At 39.2% G+C, this 21,416-nt stretch overlaps 1 protein-coding gene across 1 annotated transcript in view; it reads right to left on the reverse strand.

Moving 5' to 3' along the window:
- Window positions 1-21,411, reverse strand: part of PIG-N (Phosphatidylinositol glycan anchor biosynthesis class N) — a gene marked incomplete at its 5' end in the record, with an annotated part of 33,658 nt that extends 12,247 nt beyond the window's left edge. The window contains 6 exons of the mRNA XM_065222043.1: window positions 13,183-13,334; window positions 13,398-13,623; window positions 13,698-13,889; window positions 14,181-14,328; window positions 21,108-21,335; window positions 21,401-21,411. Of these exons, the coding sequence (XP_065078115.1) occupies window positions 13,183-13,334; window positions 13,398-13,623; window positions 13,698-13,889; window positions 14,181-14,328; window positions 21,108-21,335; window positions 21,401-21,411 (957 nt within the window). The remainder of the gene's footprint in view (window positions 1-13,182; window positions 13,335-13,397; window positions 13,624-13,697; window positions 13,890-14,180; window positions 14,329-21,107; window positions 21,336-21,400) is intronic.
- Between the last annotated feature and the right edge of the window lie 5 nt (window positions 21,412-21,416).

Raw genomic sequence — 21,416 nt, forward strand, 5'->3', positions numbered from 1 at the left:
CCAACATTACAGCCATTTACCTTATATGAGTTTCATAAACTCCAGATCGCGTTTACCCAAAATATGCCGAACTGGAACATTAGGTTGCACGCTATGTCTGAAGGCATTTTTTTTGCATCATTCATGTACCTCAGCTTTTCTTTACAGGATGTAAGAATTGATCCTAACCATCACTTCTGAGATGGTTTAAAATATTTCATCTTGGATTTTTGTTTTTTTTTTTTTGAGAAAAAGTGTTTAGAATTTTACAGAGCCGATTATGAAGGCTCATATGGACTATTGACCATACAAAACTATGCCGAATTAAACAAATGCAAAAATAAGGTTCAAAAATTGATTAAATTTAAAGTTATTAAAGAGTTCTAAGTAAGATAAATATTGATTATTTCAACTTTGCGCAAAATCAATTGATATTTGTTGGAAGCACAACATCTTCTTTAATTTCTCTTCGGTAGCACAATTAATCACCAATAAAAAAAAAGCGAAATGAGCAATAAAAAAAATCTCAAATTGGCCACTAAATACTACAGTAGTGCACCAATAAACAAATAAAAAATTTGTAATAGAAATGAAGAAAAAGGCAACAAACAAATAAAAAGCTTCTTTTAATAATTTGAATGTGAGCGGGAAAATGACAAAAAGGGCAATAGCAAATAGAATACGCTCAATTAAATAAGGATGAATCTCCACTAAATTAGGATGTTTGAGAACTAAATAACTCACCTACGTCACCTGCAGTTGAACATATTTTCCCATAAAAGTGGCAAAATGAGCAATGTCATATTGAATAACCGCGATAAAAGAATCTAAAATGTCCCACACAAAGCGCACAGTTATCACTGTTTAAATCCAAATATGCTGTAAAATCCTTTTTTTTTTTTTGGTAATCACAGTGGCAGCAACTTGCTAAAACTCTACACTGGACCCCTTTTATTGATAAATTTTGCTTCTATGAGCCTCTATTTTAAATCAACCCACAGACGTTCCTAGGCTATGGTGCCCGTTTGGTCACTGTTGTTTTTGTGCTGATCCAAATAGTTTTGATAATATAATTGCGCATTCTTGTTTTTTTTTAAAGGTTGATTTTTGTCCCAGTCTTGTCTTCTGTCGTCACTTATTTTGTCATTTTGTCTTGTGTATTAACCCCCACTTGTCTTGTTTATTTGTCAACTTGTGTCTATTGTCTTTCCCCATCTGTTACTCTGTCATGACTAATTTCATTGATATATAAAAATAGTAATATCAATTACAGGATAATATGGTTATTTCTCGATTACTTTTTCAAAGGGAAGCACCAGCTCCTGCAAACAATGCATCCGATCGTCGATCCGGCGCAACTGGCAGCTCGCACACGCTTATCAACACCACCAACAGGTAGAGGAAAATTTCCCCTATCTGATGATAGTGCCAGCCCGCGTGGGTGAGCCACCAGTTAAGCCAAATCGACGACCAAACGCACCGCCTACAAAAGCCGATACGCTCTCTTGAAAAAGTTATCGAGATTTCTACTAATTAATGAATTATTGACAATTACCTCTCATGATCTTTGGCTCTGATCTTAACTTACCACTTTTTGATTATTTATCAAATACCTCTCCCAGAATATATAACTCCCCGATGCCTTGTTGGTTTCTGGTCTCATTTGGATTGGTCCTGAATTTGTTTGACATCCTGTTCGAAGTAATTCTTTGAGTTCCAGCTTGTACGTGTCTCACGTCATATGATTCGCCATTCATAAAGATAATGGGTTAAAAGGGAGTAAAACATAAATGCTAAAGGTAGATTAGCATTAGTTGTACTTGATCCAAACAATAGAAAGAAGCATAGATGACTTAGTAGAAAAATAAAACTAATATATAACTAAAAGCGCAATGGATAAGTGTTAGTTCCGGGATCATTTTAGTGTTAATAGTTATGTTAGTTTTGATCCGTATTCAGCCCTGCCGGCCCCTCCAGCACTATTTGCAGCAATTGTGATAAGATTATGCGACACTGCTACTACTACTATGTTAAATGTATGACTTGTCAATTTTCGCAACGCAATATCTTTCCATAAATCACTCAATCAATTTGATGTTTGAAAATTTTCTCAAAAGGGCTTTGTTGACACATCATACCTTACCGAAAACTAAAGCACAATAATCCTAATTCTTATTTCAAACCTATCAACATATTTAACACAACGGCGCCGGTGGTGTAGTGGTAAGCGTGATTACCTCTCACCCCAGCAGACCTGGGTTCAATCCCAGTCGGCGCCGCCGGGATGTTCTGAGGCATAACATCTCTGATCACGCCTTTGGATGGGAAGTAAAGCCGTTGGTCCCCGGTTCATGAGTTGATGGGTCGATAGGTGTAGGGTCCAGGTGTGGGAGCTGCCTTCCTGGCACGTCGGTAGCATTGGTGCTCAGCACGGAAAACAAGATCAACGGAAAAAACAAACCAAAGGAAAAAAAAAACATATTTAACACATCTTTCCTAAAACTTCACTTGTTCGTAAGCGCCTGGTTGAAGATATGACTTTCGCTATTGACATTGTCTGTAATTAACAAATACACTAAATAGGAAGATTTATTATACAACTTCATAGGCTAGTAGCCTCCCTAAGCGGACCCCCCGCGTCCTATCTCTTATGTTAATTAACTTTCTGAATTCTATAATTGAAGTTTATTTAATAAATAACTGAAATCTCTAATCTACCTACACAATCATAACCCATGCTTTTAAACTACAATTTAACGTGTTTCAAGTACTTCTGGCTTTTACATATATTAATTATATCTTTGTTCGTCCCAGATGACACCTTCAAGTGACTAAAATACTTCACTTTGAAGTTAGTTTCCAAGCTAATTTTAAATTGTATATTGTATAGGGTCAATGTTCCAATTACGCTCTCACGTTTCCACTATGTGGAACCACAAAAATACATATGGGTATGTCACAATAGAAGCACACCACAGTGGAAATCCCGAGCCATAGTTCAAACACTTATCGTAAATCAAAATGAAGCACATATAAGATTAGTTACAATACCATGTACAAAAATGATGTTTAAAATTGTTTCCTGAGTAATACTTCAATGAAAACAACAATGAAAGCTTGTCACGCAAATAGAAGGAGCAGCGTTCGGCACTTTCTGAAATATTTCAATAGTATAATTCCCTTGCAAACCCAAATGAATCTATCTGCGTAAAAATAAATAAAATAAGAGTGATTTGCGGCAAAACCCACCAGTATCACACCCAACGTCAGTGCCTATACGTAAGCGTACTACGACGCGGCTCTCAATTAAAGGAGTAACAAGTGTGATACTATCACTGCTAGACTAGATCTTTGGTTCTCTCATGCAGTGGTTTACCAGAGAGGGGAAGCTTAGTAATCCCCATTGCCGGCCCATGACGCCATTCTATCGCGGCATGAACCAGCAACGCCGACCATAAACCTACCGTCTCCAACACTCCACTAGCATGAAATTAAGCCCGCCCACCAACAGCAAGGTGTAAAAACTAGCCAAGGGGAGGGCAAATCCAAATATGCTGTAAAATCGTGATTATTTCCCCAAAAAGAAAATGAAAATATCTTTTAAAAACTGAAAAAGTTCCAGAAACCAGGAGATAAATGTATGCTTGAACATGAGGATGAGCCATCGTAAAATATGAATCGTTCTTAAAGAAAAGAAAATAATTCATGCAGGAAAGTAAAAACAAACACTGCGCAATATAAAATAAAAAAAAAATTCCAACGATATTCAGAAAATATTCCTTTAAATTGAAAGTTTATGAGCCAATACCCCAGATCAAGTTCCATGTGGTATTTTCAAGACAGCGATAAGTAATGATTCTGTGTCTCGGCTAACAAAGGCGATGTCGATAAAGAAGATTAACGAATGTGGATCTCATTGAAAAAGGTACCATTAAACAAAATCAAAAGAGCACTAAAAACAGCTAAAAAATATGTGGAAGCACTGCAAAGAAATTAATCAGGAAAGTTGAGAACATTTTCCTCTTTCTATGCTTTACGGCGATAATTTCAACCCTCATCACTCTTTTTGTTGTTCCCCTATTCATCACTAGAGGTTTAAACGATCGTTTAATTTCTATTGTATTTGCCATAAGTTAAGGAAAATCAATATAAATACTTGCACTAATCGTTATGTTGAGTTCCATGTGATTTGAGGTATCGCACGATACATTTTGGCGCATGTCAGAATCTGTCCACTTCCAGGGAGTACCCGGTACATCTGAAAGATGCCATTGTGATCATTGGGTCTGAATATGCCCACCATTGACCTTATAGTAAAACTCTAATGTGATTTGAGGTGTCACAAGATGAGTTTTTGATATATCTTTTGCAAATTTCCCAGAGGAATCTGGAATTCACATTTTTGTTCATATCTTCAGAATCAGAATCAAATCAATAACGATCAATGGGGATCTGAAACACATCTTCTGGATATTTTTCTACTCAAATTGGTCTACCCTTTTTGCGAAAATTGAGTTAGTTACACTCATACGAACTTACATACTCACTTAGAAAATAAAAATCATGTAAATTTAGGTGCTCTGGGACTGACATATACAAGCGTTAATTTTGACATAAAATTTAATCATAACAAACGCGCAAATAAACTCAATGCAATGTTTTTTTTTCGTTGAGTAATGAACTTAATTTTAAATGAAATAGTTGTTTACGTCTGATCCTTTATGTCAAAGATGGATTCCGTCACGTGTAAAATTAGTTATTTATAAAAGTGTACATATATAAACACATACAAAAACGTTCTCCGATCCCGTTGAGATGAGTCTATTTGTAAATGCCATTCGTCTCTCCGGGTCTTGGAACGAAATTGTGTTTTTCAAGTGATACCATAGCCTTGGTGTACGAGAAAGGCAAAAAGGTTGGTAACATCAAATTGTGTTATATTTAGGCAAGTTTTTCTCCATCAGGTGTGTAATTATTTTGCAAAATGTAATTAATATGTTGCTTGATATATCTTATTTTAAAAATGTATTCGCAAAATCGTTCTATTGAATCAATGCGATGTCATACAGTATCGTTTACGAATGAGCATACATCGAGCTGTGAAAGATGGCAGAGGAAATACAGTCCAACCAAACTTGCGGAGTGCAAACAATAGAAACTGCTTTTGAACAGACTCTATTCTTTCTTCGTATGTGATTGAAAAAGGAAACCAAACTATGCTACAATATTCTAATATCGACCTAACATAATCAATGTATAATGTTTTTATTCTATACGGATTGTGGAAATTGTAGCAGAAACGTTTTATGAAACCAAGCATGTTGATAGCTCTGTTTATAGTTTTGTTATAATGATCAGTGAAAGTAGGCTTTGAGTCTAAGATAACGCCCAGATCCCTGACCAAGGGCGTAGCCAGGTTTCAAACTAGGGAGGGGCGAAAAAAAAATTACAATGGAAAATTTGGCCGAATGCCATTTTACCGAACGTCATTTCACCGAACGCCAATTCACCGAACGCCATTTCACCGAACGCCATTTCACCGAAAGCCTTTGTGTTGCTGAGTTTAGGTGAATGCAACTGCCTCCCCACCTGCCCCCTCTGGCTACGCCTATGTCCCTGACCTTGTCACACTTTTCTACGTTCTGCTTTCCTAAAATAATGATTATTTCGTGTATGTATCGTTTTTTTACATTTAAGTGTAGCAAGCTTTTGTGACAGCAAGTATGGAATATCTGTATTTCCTTTTTGAATGTGTTAATGTCTTCGGTATCTTTTATTTCAAAAAAAAAAGATAAATGTCATCAGCATAGATTAAAACTTTCAATTTCTTAAAAATGAAAGAGATGTCATTGACGAATATGATAAATATAAGAGGTCCTAAATGGGAGCCTTGAGGAGCTCCCGAAGTGACATCAATGGGATTTGATGTCTTTGCTTTGTATTTTACTATCTTATGGCGATTAGTTAAATATGATTCCAGCCATTTGAGGAGTGCGGAATGAATTCCAATTTTTTTAAGTTTAAAGAGAAACATGGGTAGGGGAAAAGTTGGCTTCGGCAATACCTTAACCTATTATCGTCAGGAGGGTAAACAACGTCCTTGAGAGCTCAATTTTCGTATGTGGATACATTGTGTTTCAGAGCAACTATTGGCCAAAGTTGAGTGCTCTAGGACTTTGTTTACCCCCTGACGATAATAGGTTAAGGTATTGCCGAAGCCAACATGTCCCCTATGTCAATTCGATCAAACGCTTTGTTGAAATCTGTATACAAAACTTCTATGTATATGGTTTCCATTATCCATTGCATTCAAGGAGTATTCAATGAATTCGAGCAAATTTGTAGTTGTTGAACGGTGTTTAAAAAACCGTGTTGCATAGTAGTTTTTCTGTTTTTTTTTATTTGAAGAAACAGTTTTTCATTTACAATCGCCTCGAAAAGTTTCGGGATGCGAGATATAATGGCTATACGTAGGTCAGATTTTTTGCCCGATTTAGAGATAGACACTAAAAATGAGTTTTTCTATATTTTAGGGAAGTTTCCGGATTCCAGTGACATATTGAAAATTCAAAATAATGGAGTAGTAAGTTCAGTAGCTAAAATTTTCATTAAAAAACAAGAGGAGCTTCGTCAGGGCCAGGACCTTTAGATGCATCTAAATTTTTTAATCCCATTAAGATATCTTGAACGTTTATTTGACTTACGCTGATGTCACTTGAAAATTCTGGAAAAGATCCAAAATATTTACGACCACGGTCCTCTTCTGAAAACGTAGCATAGATTTCTTGGAAGAAATTTGCAAACAAATTGCATATATCTTCCGAGTTCTCACCTACCCTATCGTTCAAATGCATCTGTGAAGGAAAATTGTCTGATTTTAATTTGGTTTTCACGTAATTATAGAAGTTCCTAGGACAAGATTTTACTTTATGTTCAGTCTTCAAATGCCATACTCACTGTTGAATTTAACTGATCGCAAATGTCTTAAAAGTATGCCAAAGTATCTTCACTATTATATTTTTATAAAATTTATGTGCTTTTTGCTTTCGATTTTTAATGTTTTTATTTCCCTGTTGTACAAAACCGGTTGTTTTGCATGGCTTTTACGACTTTTTCTTTTTGTAGGTACTTCTTCAAGCATTTTTTCAAGCAACACGTTGTAGAATACGTCAACTGCACTGCACATTCAACATTTCCTTAAGTTCTTAATATTGCTTGCTCATCGACAATGTTCAATCTATTTCTAATGTCGTCATAATCAAAGATTTCATCAAATACACAGTCGTTGGTTAAGAGCAGGTATTTTTTGCTGGAACATTACTTTTACTGACATTTCAAATTTCGTATCTATTTCATGACCAGGGGGGGTCCATCACACGCACAACTTCTGCTACTTTTATGCAGCCCAATTACAGACATTTCTAAAATTCACAGGCTTCTGAAAAAAAAAAGAATCTGGCATCTCTGATCGAATGTAGCCATCGTCTCAAACTCTCTTCACTTCATTTATTCTGCCAGCTGACGAATGACTTTTGACGATAAATGAAAGAAAATTCATCGCAGGCAATTTGTTGATCGTAAATATCACCTTTCTTAGCAAGTGAGTCCGCCATCTCATTGCCCGCAATCGAGCAATGAGATGGGACCCATGCAAAGGTGATGACAGTTTGAGGGTTTAACTCAAGAAGCTTCTCAAAGTTTTCGATTACCAGTGGGTTCATAACTTCACAACGAGTGAGGAGCCTGAGGGACAATTCCGAAAACCGATCTGATAGTGACATCATGCCCGCCAACACTTCAAGACTCATCATATGAGTCGAGTGCATGCATCCTAACGTGATACGTAGAAAATGATACTGGATACGTTCCAGTTTGATGATGTGAGTTTTAGCCGCCGACTGGAAACAAAAGCTACCGTATTCTAAAACCGATAAAATCGCTGTCCGGCGCACATTGATATATAATAATAAATATACTATTTAGACAAAAATGTACTCAAAGATTTTTTTAAAATATATTTAAGAAATCGCTGTATATGCGTATGGATCGAAGATTGCGCGGATGGTTAAAAATCTGCTATTTATCTATTTTATCTAGATGAGCGCGTCATGCGAGACGGTACTAATGGCTGTTTTTGGTTACTTTTGAAAATTTAGTCGATTGTATGGGCCCAAATAAGGGGCATTTAGGCCGATAATACATCCATTTCCCCTATCTCGGGTGGGTGGAACGCCTCCATCTGCCCCTGGTGGGGATCCGTCTTATTCGGTACCAAGTTCTGCCACAGCAAGCCCGACTGGAACACATCAAAATTCGTGTTGCTACGCAATCAGCCATTACTGTTCAACCGAACGACCCTCAACCAGCGGATTGGAGCGTGGGTACCCTACCCCCGCACTACCGGTTCCTGTGAATCTGATCCTTCAATGGAACATTAGCGGTTTCTTTCTCCACCTGGCTGAGTTGGAACTCCTCTGCAGCGGCGCGTCCCCTTGGGTGCTTGCCCTGCAAGAGGTCAACAACGTGACGGTGGACCAGATGAACAGAACACTAGACGGCCAATATACCTGGTCCATCAAAAAAGGGTTCAACCTCCGGAGATCCGTTGCTATAGGAGTCCGCAAGGAAATCCCTCACCGAATCGTTGATCTGGATACCGACCCTCCAATCGTCGGCATTCAGATCCAGAATCCAATTAGCATCTCCATCGCCTGTGCCTATCTGCCCTGCGGAAGGCTGCCCAGCCTGGACAACCAGGTTCGCAGAATACTTGAATAGCTACCGGAACCCAAGATGTTTATAGGGGACCTGAACGGCCACCACCCGGCCTGGAGTTGCCCACGAGCGGACCCTAGAGGCGTCACCCTCTGCGATATGTTCGAGCAGGAAGATCTGGTCATTTTAAATGATGGCGGCCCAACGTTTTTCAACGGTCGGCACACCACCACCATTGACGCCACATCGCCCCCAGAAAAAAACCCGAAGACCATGGTGGCGCTACGGGGAAGCTGATTGGGAGGGTTTTCAGCACACGTATCGAGCCCTCGCGCAGAACCAGGAACCCACGACCATCCCAAGCATCACAGAAATCATCTATAAAGCTGCTAGCACCAGTGTGTGTGTGTGTGTGTGTGTGTGTGTATGTGTGTATTCAATCTAACCCCCACTGGCTGGCACTGGTATTATGGAAAAAATTTGCTTACAACAATCCTTGATGTAATAATTTAAAGCAAGTTTAGTCTGGGAGTTAGAAAGCGATAGCTCTACTGCAGATTCAGCAACCCATTTCAGAATGCCTGGTAATTCACGTCCATTCCGAGGTTACTTTCACATACAATAAGCCCCGCGTGTAAACACTACCGTTATCATATGAATAATGGTACTGCACACACACTTCCAGATTTCGAAATCTGGCGCGTATTTAGTAATATATGGAAATATGCATTAATGATTGATTATAAATCAGATGGATCTCACCAAATGCTGCCTCCCACCAGTTTGTTCACTCGCGGTAATCGAAAAAAATCTTTCACGTTGTTTTTACAACCGGACACGACATTTTGAATCACAAGCGAAGTTTTTCATTTACACCGATTTTTTGCCTGACACCTCATTCGCGTGCATCCTCCGGAAGGCATAACGTCAGCACCAAGAAAAGAAAAAAAAAAAAACCGGTAAAACTCTTCTTGGGAGGGAGGCAAAGCACCGAAGAGAAAAACCGACCAACGCGACACCACAGCAACACAGCTACTCGAAACAAATTCGTGTCTCAGATTTTTCACGTTAATTACAATATCACTAAAAAAAAACTTCTTAAAACGTGATAGATCTTAATTTAAACTTATCCACACGCGAAAACTAATATTTTTTTTGATTTGGTACAATAAAAAATATGCGGAAAACAGATGAAATCAGCGACAGCGAAAACAAAACCAACCGTACGCGGGCAGAGCCTACTGCGTTTTTTTTTTCTCTATAAAGCAGCTAGCACCAGTATACCAAAAACTGGCTGCGTCCCCGGGCGGAAGGCACTCCGCTGGTGGAACGACGAAACCAAAAGGGCAGTAAAAGCCAGGCGAAAAGCACTCCGGAAGCTCAAACGCACCTCCCCAAACGATCCAGCAAGAGAAGAGGTCCTCGCGAACTATCACCAGCAGCATAACAAATGGCGAAACAAAATTGCTGGTCGGACTTTCTGGAGAGTATCAATGCCGAACAATCGTCAGCGGAGCTATGTAGTCGCATCAACGCCCTTAGCGGCAAGCGGCGATCATCTCCGCTTCAGATTCGAACAGACACCGTCACCATCACTGATCAAACCGTCGTAGCAGACGAACTGGGCAAATACTTCGCCAAACTATCTGGCATCTCGGAGTACAGCGAAAGCTTCTGACAGAAAGTCCACCCCTCTCTCTCCTCTGTGTCTACCTTCGGAATTCCTCCAAACAACGACGACCTACCGATCAACAGCCCACTCTCCTGGGAAGAACTCGTGTTCGCTCTCAATCGGAGCAACGGGAACTCGGCTGGACCGGACGAAATCGGCTACCCGCTGTTAAAGTACCTTCCACCCGAAGGCAAAATGAAACTTCTCGACCTCTACAACCAACTCTGGGCCGCTGAAGAATACCCGGAAAACTGGAGAGAAAGCCTCGTTATACCGTTACCGAAAACCAATGTCGGGACCAAAGACATCACTGGGTTCCGTCCCATTGCACTGACCTGCTGCATGGCTAAAGTCCTGGAACGGATGGTCAACAGGAGGTTGAAGCAATATATTGAGGCCAAGGGGCTGCTTGACCATCGGCAGCACGCCTTCAGGCAAGGGTATGGCACCTCCACCTACTTCGCCACTCTTGGGGAAGTCCTGAAGGAGGCAAAGGACCAAGGTCATCACGCGGAGATCGTTTCGCCGGACATCTCCAAGACGTTCAACCGAACATGGACACCAGCAGTATTTAAGAAGCTTGCTGATTGGGGCCTGATAGGACACATTCTTCACTTCGTCCGGAACTTTCTGACCGACCGATGTTTTCGGGTTTCGGTTGGAAACGTGCAATCCGGAAGTTTCAGTGAGAAAACCGGAGTGCCACATCTTCGTCTACGCGGATGACGTCCTCATTGTAACGGTGTGTCCCACCCTGCAGAGGACGAAACTGAGAGCGCAAGCGGCAGTCTCCTCGGTGGTCAGATGGGCTGACTCTGTTGGTTTCCAGCTTTCCGCCGGCAAGAGCGTGCGCTGCCATATATGTACCACCAGGCATCGCAACAACGGACAACCCATCATGATTAACAAACAAGCAATACCGACTAAAAACACCGTGAGGGTCTTGAGAGTGCTCCTCGATCGGAATTTATCCTTTGAGCCGCACTTCCAACAAGTAAAGAAGGACTGTCGCAGTCGGTCCAACCTGATTAAGAACATCTCCCGCCTCCACCGATCCAACAATCGTGAAATCCGCTTCCGCGTAGCTAGAGCCATCATCAACAGTCGCCTACTGTACGGTTTAGAGATTACATGCCTTGCCGCCGAGAAAGCCTTTCAGATTCTGGAACCGGTGTACAACGGCTACGTTCGAACAGTCTCCGGTCTCCTGCCCTCTACCCCGGCCAACGCTGCATGCGTTGAAGCCGGTATCTTACCTTTTCGGCTCGTTTTCACCGCAGCTACTGCTACCAAAGCCGCTACCTTTCTCGCTAAAACGTCGGGAAACAACAGGATCGTTCTTCTCGACGAGGCGAACCGACTCCTCCACACGGCCACCGACGTAGATCTCCCTCCAGTGGCCAGGGTCCACTGGCACGGAGACAAAAGTTGGCAATCGCACAAGATTAAAATTGACAGCCGAATCAAGGACCGCTTCAGGGCAGGAGACAACTCACTGGCTTTACGCTGGACAGTTGTCGAAACTCTCGGGGCGCACTACCAAGGTTATGAAGTTAGGTACACCGACGGCTCTCTCTCCAGGAGCGGAGTGGGAATGGGGGTCTCCGGAGATGGTCTGTTTGTGAGCAGATCGCTACCGACCCAATGCTCGGTGTTCTCAGCTGAGGCAGCGGCCATTCTCCACGCGGTTAAGCTACCGGCCAACCAGCCGATATTAGTTGTAACTGACTCACACAGCGTGATATTGGCCCTTACAACAGTGTAGTGGTAATTTGAAGGAAGGCATCCAGTCGTAGGTTTGAAAATTGCAACTATTGTTTACCCCTACCACGATATGTGCTCCTGTCATCGTCGACTTGACGATCTCGAGGGGACACGGGTGGGGTAGGTGCTGCTACTGTACCTTTCGACCATTGACAGTAATTGGTAATTGGCCATTGACAGTAATTGGTAATTGGAGTTTGGTAAAGAGAGATGAAAAAACCGATTTGTACCTTCCTTAAAAGTTGTTCTAGCTCGCTATTCTAATATCTATATGCAATCTTCACACTGCCGTAATCTAACGGAACTATCAACTCTATGCTTTCATCTACTCCATCTATCGTATAAAAATTACCAATACAGTCTGTTATTTGAAATTAGCATCTTCAACTATGTAAATCGTTGGCTTCACGTAGAAGTAATACTAAAAAACATATAGTCAAAGTACATAACTCTGGATGGGAGCATACCATCAATTACTGTCAATGGTCGAAAGGTACAGTAGCAGCACCTACCCCACCCGTGTCCCCTCGAGATCGTCAAGTCGACGATGACAGGAGCACATATCGTGGTAGGGGTAAACAATAGTTGCAATTTCCAAACCTACGACTGGATGCCTTCCTTCAAATAACAACTGAAGTGCGGTAAAAAATCGGTAGAACTGTTTCAAACACACAGTTGGTACTTGAGCGGGTCGGTTTTCATCTCTTTTTGCCAGTGGTAGCGGGGGGGGGGGGGCACCCCTCACCATCCCTCTCCAAAGGGGGAGTTTGGTAAAGAGAGATGAAAAAACCGATTTGTACCTTCCTTAAAAGTTGTTCTAGCTCGCTATTCTAATATCTATATGCAATCTTCACACTGCCGTAATCTAACGGAACTATCAACTCTATGCTTTCATCTACTCCATCTATCGTATAAAAATTACCACTACAGTCTGTTATTTGAAATTAGCATCTTCAACTATGTAAATCGTTGGCTTCACGTAGAAGTAATACTAAAAAACATATAGTCAAAGTAAAATAAGAACAATTCACATACATTGGAAATATACTTACACATAACTCTGAGCATCCAATAAAAAGAATAGTTTGTCCAAATATTTTCCAGTTTATCATTGCGATATATGCCCTCCATTTTGATAACACAGGAATCCATAGGAATACAGGCAATATGAAGTAAAACATTACAATTTTAGGAACTCCTTGTACTGCAAGAATGACAAAAAAAAATCAGCGATGGAGACCCATCAAAATTATCGAAAGATACTTACAAAGGTTGTATCCACAGACGACAATAATTACAACAAAGCCAGTAAAAAGTATTTTTTTATCGACTTCAGAAAAAATATCTTCTAGAAAAAATATTTTTCCCAATACGATAAACAACCAACCAAGCATAGCGAATGACAGGATAAAAAGTAGTTCGTTTTTGTAATACACATGGTAAAAATCAATCGCTTCAAGCGTTACGTCCATTAGTACGTCACATAATGTAATCTACAAGCATCAATGGTTTAAACTTTATAAATAATGTAACAATCATGTAACTGTACAAAATATACAGTACGTACCACTTTTTCATATTGACTTTCATTATTGGCGAATTCTATATCATTTCTTATCTTGTTTATTATTGTTACGTAATCAGTTTCCTTTTGAGAAATACTCCATTGGAACCACTTTTGACTAGATTGCATTCTCCATTGGTAATACTGCTGAAACAACTGATCGGCATTTTTGCGCATAGCATTAGCCACGTAAGCCTGAAAGAAGATCGAAAGGTTTAAAAGACATATTATGGACTACTTTGACTTAGAAAAAATCATGTAACTTTAGGTGCTATGAGACTGACATATACCAGCGTCAATTTGACATAAAATTGAGTCATAAAAGACGCAAAATTAAGCTCAATCAAACGTACTTTTTGTTGAGGAACGAACTTTTCAGTCTCGGATCACTTAATTTTACATGACATGTTTGTTTACGTCTCATCGTTTCTGTCAAAGATGAATTCCGTCACGTGTAAAATTAGATATTTCTAAGTGTGTACATACCTTCGAAGCATTTAAATATTGACGTGGAAGTTTACCACAATTGTTTTTCGGAATTGCTTGACCAAGAAGAGCTGATATCAAAGGTGTTACATCGGCTTGGTTAATATCCCATGAAGGGACCATAACTCCATCTATTGCAACATGATTACTGTAAAACAAAATGTTACTAAAATGTTGGATATAGTTAACTTCAGCGTTAAGCCGGATGAAACATTGAATTTGAGACATGGACACTTGAATAAATTTAATGATATTTGAGATCATAAAAAAAATACCAGGGTATTTTATTAAAGCAAATGAGTGGATCATCGTGCATTAATGTTTGTGTATGGATAGGGCGCTCATGAAAACTTCAGCTTTGATACGGCAATAGCTGGTAGTGAGTAGTTGATTGCTGAAACATGAGAGAGTCAATAGAAGGACACTGATTTTGACAAAGATTTACAAACGGACAAGATGTGGACAGATTAGTTGAGAATTCCACTACGATTAGTCGAAAAGATAGAAGGATTCAGTTTCCAACAAAGTTGTTAAGATTAGGAATTCCTATAGAATGTTGAACAGTATAATTCCGAATTATCTCACCTAGAGACGCTAGCACAATATTTAACATCTCTTGCTCTAACTTGACAGCCCCAATAGATAAAAAATATTGATGACGTTTAACGTACACACACTAACGGAATCAAAGTTGTTTATTATTTTCCTCGGGTACGAACCTCAAAATTTACGATAAATGAGTTTGACAGCGGTTTGTTACTTAATTTCTTCGGATTTTCTCAACACTCTTACATAGTGAACCAATACAACCAGACGAGATAAACTTTAGAATGCTGTTAAATTTGTATCATTTGTTAAGATGAACAAGGCCTAAGGGACGTTGGAAATATACGTTGAGAATTTCACCCCAACGTGTCCCAAACATTTCACTCCAAATTACTTGCTCGAACTAGGTTGTTTTTCATTGGGATTGTTGTTCAGATACACTAGTGATTCTGTTGTATTATCTGGGGTGTATTAGGGCCCCTGGTATTTATTATGTATATTAATGACTTGCGACGTGTTTGACGATTTTGCGACATTAATCTTTTTGCAGATGATACTGTGTTATTCATTGCAGCTAAGGATTAAGATGATGCCGTTTTACACTTGAATGAAGATTTGCGTTCTCTAAGTAGATGGCTGAAGTATAAGCAGTTGAAATTGAATACAAGTAAAACTAAATTCATGGTAATTTCACGGAATCGAGTAAATGAGAATGTCTCTGTTGTAATTGATCATGAGGTTATTGATCGCGTTGTGGGGATTAAATATCTTGGCGTAATTATTGATGACAAACTTAAGTTCAACTCTCCTATTAACAATGTCATCAATAAATTTGCCAAGAAGTATGGAATTCTATGTCGACCGAAAAACGATTTAACTATTGCCAGTACAATACAGCTATGCAAATCAATCATCTCTCCTCATCTAGACTTCTGCCCTTCCATTTTATTTGTGGCCAATGAAACTCAAATATCGAGATTACAGCGCTTGCAGGGTAAAATAATGCGTTTGATTTTGAGATGTAATAGATTCACTTCCTAAACTTTGTTGCTAGACGCCTTACAACGGTTGTCGGTGAAGCAAAGAATTGTGTATTTGACTATGGTGTTCATTTTTAAAGTAGTTAACGGTTTTCTGCCTCGATTTTTGAGTGCTTGCATTGAAAGAGGAAGTGACTTGGCCAACTTTCTGCTTAACAACTTCTCAAAAGACATGAGGAAGTTATCTCTTCAAATCGCCGTACAATCAGTGTTTGGTCCCAATTAGCTCTAATCCCATATGCTACGTGTATTCTTTAATGCCGGATCTACCGTACTATTGGAATCCAGTGGCAACTGTACTATAGGAATCCAGCAAGAACGAATCCGTACTATAGGAATCTTGACTGTATTTTGTTTGCACAGCTGTCATAGTGACTTTTTAATAACTATTGTAGCACTGTAAAATCTACGATAGTAATGAGGGATTTTTAATATTTGATTTAAAAGTAGTAGATTTATAAAAAGTAGTCTACAAAGCTTTAGCCTCGCGTGCGTATTACGGATATAGGGGACTGAATTCAAGATTTGATAAAAAAAAAAAAAAAAACAATTTTTAAGCTTATTTGGAAGATACCTTGATTTAGTAGGAAGTTTTCTGGCAAATGTTGGGGGTTCGTGAGCATTCCTGTCATTTCTGAAAATTATAATAGCATCAGATTTTGGGATTGTTACAGGATACTTTGTTGATTGTTCATTACCTCTTGATCGCTTGTAATATTTTTGAATATTTTATGTGGACAAAAAGGCGAACTAAGAGGTGGACGCCTAAGCTTTTCCATATTTATAACGCTGTGAAGCAACTGTAAACTCTAGCGGGAATTTATATCTGTGTCACTCAGGAATTGGCGAAAACAGAGGAAGCAAGTATCAAAGCTCTTTCGGTGAATTGCCCTGCATTTTGATAATTCCGCAACACCTTTCGTATATATAATGTTTAGCAGTAAGTAAACAACAAAACACATCGATGAACAACTGTTAAACGTAATGGACTTACAAATGACACAGTGTTGAACTTGTGCTTATAGAAATTGGCTGAACCTATAAAGCAGGCTTGCTCAACTTTTCTAAGCTTGCTATTTTAAATGGCTTATCTACACCTATGTTCAATATATATTGAGCTGAAATGCATATTATTAGTACTGCTATTATTTTGAACAATTTTACCTAGTGTCTTACTTTCCAACAGGTATGTACTTCCAACAATTTGGTATTTTGTAATCGTAAAATTGAACATATTTGTAGTTCTGTGGCGAACGTTTCAGCTCAATTAATCATTAGTTAACAAAGTTACATCATTTCAAAGTTGACCATTTTGTATGTATATCGACATGCGCTGCTATTATATTGAACACAACTGTTTGTTTGATGAACATGTTTCAAGCTGCATTTTGTTTATTTATCATTCGTTCTGGGTTAAAATTCATACTGGTGAATAAATTGGACTAAAATGATAGTATTGGTGAGATCCATAGACCACGCACGGTTCACGGACCGCAAGTTGGGTACCCGGATAAAAATAGCCATAAAATTACAATAAAATACAACATATTCTATTGTTGACAATTAATCTTATTGTTATTCTATTGTATTGGTAAAATAATCAAATAGTCACTACAATAGGTTTACAACAAATTCTATGAAACAAAATTTTGCACAATAAAAAAAACAATAAAATTGATTGTAATGAGATCAAATTTATTCGAGAAAAACATGATTTTTTTATGGTTACGGTAACTAACAACCCCCCTTTTCTATTTTAAATGTCTTACTAACAATATATTATATTGTAAATAACTATAAGTTCTATTGTTTTTGACAATAACATTTATTGTTGATACAATAACATTTATTGTTTTTTTGTTTATTAATTTATTAGATAAGGCTCAACCGAATTAACTTTACAGAGCCGAGGATTCTTGGTCACTAGACAATACATCTTAAAACTAAAGTCAAAAGGTACAACACAATAAACACTTTATCTTCCGCTATCCAAAAAGCCTCCTCCATCAGAACTGGAGCCGCTTCCAGTAGTTTCATTGTATGGCTTATTGTTGTACGCCAACGAGGGTCAGAGCGCATCCATTGCAGCAATGGACGCAAAACGTGGTCAGCACTCATACACTCATCACGAAACGGTTGCTTTCCAAAGCCGACGACGCATCGACCGAAAGAACTGCTGATGAAGAACAATGAGGAGGACCACACAATGGTTGATGACGAGAGCGGCCTGCTTTTGTCGACAGCCGAGTGAACACTGTAACATTCATTGTTGATACAATGCAATAATTGTAACAATAAGTTCTATTGTTTTTGGATGGTAAATTTTTTTCCGGTGGTGCTTCAACAAGCAAAGGAAATAAATTAAAAAGCTGCTTAAAAAATCGAAATCAATCTTTCATTTTGATTTAGTTTGGTTTAGTTTTAAGGGTAAGGTGGGGTTCGAACTAATTCCATATAAAGGATCTAAAATTGATGGTTTACAACTTCCTCTTACGAAGCTTTGATGAATTTTCAATTCATTTGTGACTAGAACGATTTTTTCGGAAGAGTTTTCAAAACGATTTAGCATTGGGGCAAAAGTTCGCAAACTTAATGACAGTTTTTGAGAAGTTTTGCCACTACAAATCATTAAATGTTCCATAATCATATGTTTGTGCCTAGATATTGGCAGAACATGGTGAACAACTAAATTTACTAAAAAAATGGTTTTCTACAGTAATTACAACAGGGTTGCAATTTTGCCGAGTCTTTTATCATATCCTGCTCCATTTACGATTGCTTAGAGTAAATTGTAAGTGCTAGTTGCCTCAGTTGGGAGCGATCCTGAGAATCCCTGACTACAATGGCCTAAGGGTCGGCACGCTTACCGAACTAGGTTCCACGTGGCAAGGAATGATCGCACTGGATACAGCAAAAACTCCTACAGCACTTCAATATTCTAAATTACCACTTTTTATTATCGGATTCTACAACACTTTTATTCCTCCCTACGTATGTAACACTCCCACTTTCTTAATTTCTATCTGACCTGTTTCGGTTGTCTTTCCCTTCTTCTGCGGGGCCCTTTGCAGATCCACCACCATGTTTCCTCGACGACTGCTTCGCTCGGCTCCACGTTCCACCTTCTTCCTTCTCTCCTTCGGCGGCGTTGGAAATCTCCTTCGCGCGCTATTCAACTTCTTATGCTGGCTGGGCCACCGAGTGTGTTGACGGACTCGGCCTCGGCGGTTCGTGCCGGAATTGTCCTTACTTGGCTGGAGACTGGCGTAGCCTACCGGTACGTCTACCAGGTCTACCTCAGCGGTTCTGTCTAAAACTTACAGCGGGGTCCTGCTGTCCGTTTTTTCCTCCCACTCTCTTTCACTTTCCTCTTACTATCTTCAACTATCTTCTGTCTGCACAGTAATGTTTGGTATTTTCTAGGCTTTGTCTGGTTTGAATATTTTACCAGAGACTATCGACCATTTATCTTGATGGTTCTTTGATGATAGACCTGATCGGTGTATGTAGCCTAGAAATACGTTCTTTGGGTCACTGTCCCTTGACTATTGGTCAGTAACTCAGGCCATTCGTTTTCCATCGCCAGTCATCGTGTCCGTTATGCCGTTAATAATGGCCTTTTTTGTCGTCACCTCTCATGGCCGCCTTAATGCTGCTTTTACTTCATCTGGTGGTGGGTTTTGTAGACTACGGTGGGTGGATGGCTGCGTAATACGGTAGGCTACTCTACTCTGCCCTACCAGGGAGATTTACTGACGGAGAAAAAGTGCACATATATACGAACATTACTTGCCATGATTTGATTTGACATATTAACGAGTACTCTACACGATATTCTAAAAATTACTCGACACTGAAACGTGAACACTCACAAAATAAATACGTTTTAGACAATTGTGGGTTTCGAACACGACTCGGCTCGAACTTTTGCCCACTGCACTGCCTATAATCGCATATCAGTCCCATTACCATGTGTATTTTCTTTAATTATGAAATAACAACGCTATTAATTGGCAGTGCACTTCGTAACTTCGGTGGCCATTTTTTTTTATTGCCTATTTTTATTGCCTTTTTTCATATGTGACTGATACTCTTAAGATTATCTTCAAGAAAACGCATCAAGCCTTGAAATAAAATGAAAACTTCACTACGGATGTTTTCTTGTTGTAGGCCACTAGAGTTGGTAAAAACGTTATAATTTATCATCCCGACAAGCCTATACTTTTTCGAAAACATGACCAGTTTTTGTGATTTGTTGCGAGAAAGTAAGACTCTATAAGTCTTTCCAAACAAGTACTAATACAATGAGTTTTGTTCCGTTCCCATATTCATGAACGGCAGCCGTGTTCACGATCCGCGCTTAGAAGAAAATGTACACCGTGAACCATAGTCCACGGATCTCGTTCACGAATATAGGAACAGATCTTTTTGCGAGCGGGCTTCGAAAACCTCAACTGAAAAGTGAAATTGAGCTACATCCCGTCTCCGAACGTATACTGGTACTACGTCCATTTGGTTTGCCGTTGACATGTAGTTTCAAAAGTCAGGAGAGACCTACATCGGGCTCGTTACGTCCAATCGTTCTTCGTGGTCGCGAGATGCAAGCTGCAGTGCTAAACCCCGTTAGGCAGACTATCTATGATCGGAACTGCTACACAAATCATGACAGAGTTGCTTGCTACGGGTTCACTTGGCCTGATTTGGTGAGATTGTTCTTTTTTTATATTTAAACTTCATTTCCATGAATCCGTATGTAACATCTTGATCCGGTTGGAACTCTTTCTTTTTATTTGTTTACATTATATTTCAATCAATATTCTTATAAAGTTTACCAAATAAGGTCTCAAAATTGAAATTGAGGAGCTCGGCTAGCTGGGTCGCTGATGCTTTTGCTTACTGAGTAGCAGATCGTGGGTTTACTTCCTCGCTAATCCAACATAAACAAAATAGTCGCATCGCCAGGGGCCTCATAGCCTAGTCAGTAAAAGCACGGTATTACCAAGCCGGAGGCGGCGGGTTAGATTAGAGGGAATCTTTCTGGTTTGAAATTTTCTCGACTTCCCTGGGCATAGATTATCATTATGCTTGCCACACAATATATAAATTCATGCATTGGTATTGGCATAGAAAGCTCTCAATTAATAACTGTGGAAGTGCATTTAGAACATTAAGTTTAGAGCACGCAATCATGATCCGAAAAAAAAAAATGAATCCAATGATTCACATTAAATATGGGTTTATCTACAGAGCGGATTCGATGAGAGACTATCAAAAGACCAATACTACATGACAGCTTAGAATCCAATTGATTATACTCTACCATTACATCATTTGAACTTACGAAACATCATCATTTAAACTTGTCCAATGCTCCACTCCTGCTCCCCATATCACAAAAGGAGTCTCAGTTTCAACAGGATGACCAGATCCGTGTGATCCCCTATCCGTCATTCCGTGATCCGATGTAAAGATATATGTGGTCCTTTGATCATGGTTCGTAATATTGTCAATAAGCTGAACTATCTGTTCAATACCTTTATCTACGATAATAAGATTTTCTGTAAAGAGACTTTATATGAAAAGAAAAAAAAAATTATGTCTTGGTTAAATTTTATTTCAAATTATTTTACTCACTGAGAATATGGTTTAT

This window comes from Ochlerotatus camptorhynchus, unplaced genomic scaffold, assembly GCF_037179485.1.
Source record: "Ochlerotatus camptorhynchus isolate MF236.1 unplaced genomic scaffold, CSIRO-AGI_Acam_v1.1 ptg000155l, whole genome shotgun sequence".
Lineage (NCBI taxonomy): Eukaryota > Metazoa > Arthropoda > Insecta > Diptera > Culicidae > Ochlerotatus > Ochlerotatus camptorhynchus.